This window comes from Chrysemys picta, chromosome 8 (assembly GCF_011386835.1).
Source record: "Chrysemys picta bellii isolate R12L10 chromosome 8, ASM1138683v2, whole genome shotgun sequence".
Taxonomy (NCBI): domain Eukaryota; kingdom Metazoa; phylum Chordata; order Testudines; family Emydidae; genus Chrysemys; species Chrysemys picta.
In genome coordinates this window covers 98,449,939-98,456,007 of record NC_088798.1, presented here as the reverse complement: position 1 = coordinate 98,456,007, position 6,069 = coordinate 98,449,939, and the positions used below count along the sequence as shown (strand labels likewise).

At 41.3% G+C, this 6,069-nt stretch overlaps 1 protein-coding gene across 26 annotated transcripts in view; it reads right to left on the bottom strand.

Annotated features, from left to right (window-relative positions):
* Window positions 1-934: 934 nt before the first annotated feature.
* TCF7 (transcription factor 7) overlaps window positions 935-6,069 on the bottom strand; it is a 118,494-nt gene continuing 113,359 nt past the window's right edge. For 10 of the 26 annotated variants that reach the window (XR_508517.4, XM_065555016.1, XM_008166378.4 and 7 more), the window contains one exon: window positions 1,430-5,208. Coding sequence is in view for 20 of the 26 variants with exons in the window: in XM_008166378.4 (XP_008164600.2) it covers window positions 4,890-5,208 (319 nt within the window). In the remaining 6 variants the exon portion in view is untranslated. Of the gene's footprint in view, window positions 5,232-6,069 lie in introns of all 26 variants that reach the window. The other 16 variants (XR_010589899.1, XR_010589901.1, XM_065555017.1 and 13 more) reach the window with 4 other exon arrangements.

Below are 6,069 nucleotides of genomic sequence, written 5' to 3'. Positions count from 1 at the left end.
TAGAAATGTGTCTCTGGGGAACTGATTGGCTCAGGAGTTATTACAGGACTACAGGCTTCAGCTTCTGCAGTGCCAGTTCAAAACCAGCCGAGGGCAGTAGGAGCCTGTGAAATATTAGTTGTCTTACTTTCAGCAGATAAGGTAGGGTGAACTTAACCAGAGTCAAAAAGGGATTGGCGGTTTCTATGGATATCAAGAATAGCCAGGGTTGTCCTAACTAATGAAGGGGGAAAGCTTTGGAAGAAAGACTAAGGCTCATGTTTGAGAGCTAAAGCCAGTCTACTAGAGAGCAGGATGAGATCCAGGGGAGCGGGTAGGGATAGTGCATATTTTATAGCTGCCTATTGCAGAATTCTTACGCCTTTCTTTAAAGCATCTAGGTTTTTGACTGTTGCAGGGGGGAGGATATAGGACTACAGTGACATACTGGACTGCTCAGATCAGTCAGCTGTGTAAGGAGGTGGAGCAGGAGCTCCCCTCACATATAAAGGTGGTAGTTCTAGGTTATTGGGACATAGCATGTGTTGAGTAGAATACAGGAGGCGGTAGCCCAGGCTTCTGTCAGTGATGTGAATAAATGGGCATCTTTTATCAGCACTACATTCATTTCAAAATGCTTAAAAAGAAATGAGGCTGCTTCTGTCCCCTCTGAGCTGTGCTCATGTTCTTTTCTGTTTGGCTTTTTCCCCTTGACATGTTCAGTAACAGATACAGCTGTTAGCTGAGCCAGTGCAAAGGGTGACTGAACTAGGCCCTTGTGCATGGAAAAGAGGATTGGTGATATGGAGAATGCTAGTAACTGAAGCAGCAGATTTCTTTGTCATTCATATACTCAGTTAGCTACACGCAATAGTCTAAAAAGCCCTGCTGCCTACAGGTGGGGAGGAAACACAGGAATCTTTAAAATAGTAAGAAATGAGATCATATCATATGATTTTATAGGATTATAACCTCCAGTGGCCCTTTTTGAAGGGCCAGGCTGGCACACTTCTTTATTTATAAACATATTTTGAACATAAAAGCCAAAAAATACAAACTCAGTGAAGTAAAAAAAAAAATTACAGTATATGGTGGATAGTTATTGGACAAATGAAAGTACAGCTGCAAAACACTTATCCGTGCTACATACATACAGTGGTTTTACTTGACTTAATGAAGTGGTATTTCTGTGACTTCTACATTCAAACAGGAAATCAAATGGGTAATTTAAAAAAAATTGAAATTGTCATATGAGAACTAAATCTTGCTGCAGTAAAAATTTACAGGCAAGGTTTTCTTTTTTTAAAAAAGTAAAACTTCCTATAGCATAGCTAAAGACTTTTTTTTGTTTTTTTTTTTGGTATTTAAAAAACTTAGGATCTGTGTTTTGGCTTCCTGTGGCATATTGTAAAAGGTGATAACGTTTACTCAATATTTTTCCTTGGAATGGGCAGCTTCAAGGTCTCCTTGCATGTTTTGAATAATAAACAAAGTCTGCTCTGTTACACTGGTGTGTGTAAGTTGGAGTTACAGCCCTCCACCCTGCTGTCTGAGAGCAGAGGATAGGGTCAAAAGCTGAATGTGCACATCTATGCAAAATATAATTTGCCTTGCTTTAAAGTCAGAAGAAGGCTAGAGGTTAAGGGCTACGTTTAGTGATAGTGTACATCAGTCAGAACATGGGTGTAAGTTGCAGAGGGATCTAATCCTGCTTCCAGAACTATGCAAACATCACTTGCCTACTTTGGGGGGAAGAGGAAAAGCTGTAGGAGGAATAGGGGGTGTTAGCCAGAGTGCCACCAAGCAGATCCTGCAACAGTGGGAAATGGAAATCAACTAAGAGTAGACTGATATCATGCCCTAAATTGGGAAGGGGTGCCTCCCTGTACTATGCCAGATGCTGCCATGCACTTCTGGGGTCCCAATTAGCATTAGACTAAGTGGGTGCAACTTCCACTGAATGCTGAAGTCAATGGTAGTGATGTCTGTTTACTCCAGCATTGAGTTTGGCCCTTGGTCAAAGGGTGCTAGTTACATACAGCAGGACTTTCCCCAATAGCATCCTGGGCTGTTAGCTAGCCACCTCTGTTTGTCCATTTGTACTCGCCTCTCGTGTCTGCTGAGGGAGTAGGTTACATTTGTTTTGCACAACTATAGTAGATGCAAGTTTCACTTGTCACACCCAATTTTTTTTTACTAACCTATCCAACCACTAACCCATGCTATAGCTGAACCATATATTGTGGTTTTAATATTATTACTACTACTTGTCACGTCCACAGCACCTTACATCTGAGAATCTCAAGGTGCTTGGAAAAAATATTAGCATTCTCATTTTACAAATAGGGAAACTGAGGCACAGAGTGGTGAAGAGACTTGCGTAAGGTCACAGTCAGTGGTTAAGCTGCAAATAGACACCTACCTCAGCTTTAACCACTTGGCCATGCTGTCTTCCACATTGGTTGGAAATCATTCAAATGCTACTAGTTCAAATATTGAACCAGTGCTACACCATTAATGCTGTGGTGACTGTCAGCATATGCTTTTATGTATATATGTGTGGCAGTTTAGACAATGCCAGTGGTCTGAGGGTTAAATAAGCTCTTTTAGAGTAACTTCCATTAGTACTAATGGAGGTTACAGTTGTACAGAGAATGGAGATTAATAAAGCAACCATGTTAGATTTTCTTGTAAAGAATTTGCATGGTCCCCTCCCCTCCCCCCCCAAAATCTACAGCAGCTTGAAGCAACAGGAACTAAATGGGGTGGAGGGAACCAATCACTATAGAGCTCTACACTATAAGCAGCTTTCTGATCTTCAGTCTCTGATATAGAAACCTATTAATGAGTTGGAATAAACATATGTAAAAAAAGTTTTTGTTGCCTTAAGAAAAAAATACAAAAATAGTTTGTCTATTAAAGGTCCTTTTAAATTTCTTGCAAGCCTATATACTACTAGTTTAAGTTTGTATTCAGTATTCTAAATCCTATCGTGTATAATTAAAAAAAAGTCTCTCCTCCTCTTCTCTTCCCTCCTCCCCCTCCCCCCCCCATGTTTTATGGTACTTTCTCTTCACTCTATAACAGGGGTTCTCAAACTGGGGGTTGGGAGCCCTCTGGGGCCTATGAGGTTATTATTGGGGGGGGAGTCATGAGCTGTCAGCCTCCACCCAAAACCCCACTTTGCCTCCAGTATTTATAATGGTGTTAAATATATTTTAAAAGTTTTTAATTTATAAGGGGGATCACACTCCGAGGCTTGCGATGTGAAAGGGGTCACCAGTACGAAAGTTTGAGAATCACTGCTCTAGAATAGGTTTTTTATAAAGCAGGAAAAAACCCACAAGGGTCTGGATTCTGATCTTAATTACAATGGTGTAAATCTGGAGTCATGCCAGTTACTTTTGTGGAATAACTCTGGATTTACATCAGTGGAGCTGAGATCAGAATCTGGCCCCTAAAGGTTTTTTGTTTACCAGGCTCAAAATATAAATAAAATATCAGAAATCCCTAGACACTTGAGCGAGAGAGAGACTGTATTAATGTTTGACAGCCACTAGATGGGAAAGGGAGCAGAGAGGAAATCATTTGCATTGTAAAATCTATAGTGTAACTAGCTAGTCGAAGCTGTATACCAGCTCATTTCACTTATAACCACACTGAGAGCTTGATCTTGCACTGCAGAGTGACACCTGAGGTTAAAGGGGATGGGGAGCAAAACCCTGCAGCAGGGACTGTGTTCTGCTTCAAAATCCCTGCCTCCAAGGGGAGAAAGGCTGAAAAGGGAAGAGTGGAGGTAAGCACCTCATTAATGTGATGAACATCCCCTGTTAACCCTACTCTGGGTTTGTAAGAGTAAGGCAACGAGTGCACAGGGGCTTGAGAGTTACATCAGCTCTGTGCAGCAAGCCATGCTTTGACCTTACATATAGCCTCTATTTACACTTGGGCTGATTCTTAATAATCTCATGGACCCTGCTGCAGCTATTGTGCCAGAACTTGTAGGATCAAGGCCTTAATGGCAAATGGGGTCTACTTTGAGCCTTGCAAGGTCCTCTATTGAAGGGGTCTGATTCTCCAGTGTTTACTGTGAAGAACTTGAGCAGCAAGGAGGACTCTGCACCTGACTGACATGTTACTATTGTATTTTAGCTCTATAACAATGAAACATTGGCTAGATAGATCTTCAAGCAGCCAGTCCAAGCTTCCTTTTCTGCCTTGAGTGCTCTCACTGTTTGTCTGCCATTGTGTATGCTAAGAGAACTTGACATGTCTGCAAAGACCTGTTACCTGTAACCAATAATTTCTTGTCCTCGAACAAGAAGTTTAATAATATTTGCCTATATTTCACTTTTTTCTTATAAGCCAGTCAGAGTGAAATCTAGCTTCCCAACATTTAGCTCTCAGACAGAGACGGGCTTTCCTAACTCCATGGTGAAATAGCTGCCAGAGATCTGTGACTGACTATGATTCAAAGCTGTTTGGGATGCAAGAAACAGAAACCAATGCTTAAGATTTATAGCCTCTACCATCTAATGCAACAAGCCCGGGAGTTAGCTTTCACTTTCATCTACTTGAGCAGATGATGCAGTAAAAGGAAGCGCAGGGTGGGGATGAAAGATTTGTTTACTGATTGGCATTTTTAATTTTGGCGAGTCCTCATTTCACCCTTTTTATGGAGGGAGACACCATTTTTCTGTCTTTGCTCTAGATAAAAACGTTGACTATTCCAGCATCTTTGAATCAGTTGGGGGCTCAGGACACAGCTGTCCCTTGACTTTGAAAACACAGTTTTACAGCATGATGGGTAATTTGGATGAGCCTCCAGTCCATTTCAATGGGCAGCAAAACCACTTGGTAAAAGCAAAGTGCCCCATGCATTAGTAAGTGTTGACTTGTACAATGTGGTCCTATGTTCCTGTTGATGGCACACTGTACTTTGAGGAGTCGCTGGATGCTACTGACACATGTGGCGTGGATGAGCAGTGAGTGGTCAGTCCAGAGGAGCATGGAGCGCTTTTGACATGAATAGAGGTGGGGAAAGGATTGCGTTGTTCTTTGTGTGCGAAATCAGCAGGTGTAGCAAGCTTGTCTGAAGTAAAAGCAGAGGATATGCATTGGAGTGTATCCAGAGGAGAGGGAGGGGAGTCTATAGCACTTCCATCGGAAGAAACTGGGCTGGAACAGGGTCCTTCTCCTTGTAAGTACCGAATGCACTTCTTTTTCCTCCTAAGAACAGTGAAGAGAGTTATCTGTAAATAAAGGGTGAATTTACAGTGTCATATATTTAAAATGAAAACATTACAGTATTCACTGTAAACAGAGGGCACACAGCAGAAATGAGTGCTAAAGACAGAACATCGAATTACAAAATAAAAAATAAAAATCCAATTTATTTCAATGCTGAGCCAACAGCCTCTCTCTTCTGGGCCTGTAACTATTGCTCTCTGCTACTCTTTGTTAGATAACTGTAACTGGCCTGTCCAAAAGTATTTGGAGCTAGCCTTTGGCTGACAGACAGTGTGCAGAACAGAAGTGGAGGACCAAATTCGGGTCTCAGCTGCACTGGTGTAAATGCAGAGTAACGTCAAAACGTCAATACAAATCGGCATAACTCAAGAATTGAACTGGGCCTGTGTTGTCTTTGATTACATTCAGTTTCCAAATCTTGTCACTAGGTGGCAGCATAACAGCATTCAGCCTTACTTTAGGCTGGTGGATAAAGAACCAAAGGCCCTAGCAAATGAAGACCATCTTTTTTTCAGTGACAAGAAGATAGTTGTTCTATGGATCTTTTATACAGATCAGTAACCTTAACGAGTTTAACCATTTTGATATCTAATAAGAATGGACAATTAGACTAATCCAGAATGAGCCAAAAAATAAAGCTTCAGCTGATACCATTATTCTCAACACCTCTAGTGTGACTATTCAGAGCTCAAAACACAAGTCAAGTGGAGTATATGAGGGTCAAGAAAACAAGTGCTAAATATTTAAAGCTACTAAAATTTAACTCTCCTTCATGGTTACTCCCTTCCTTAGGCACAGCCCTTCTAATAGCAAAGTTGTTCCACTTTCAGAAGGTGCTTT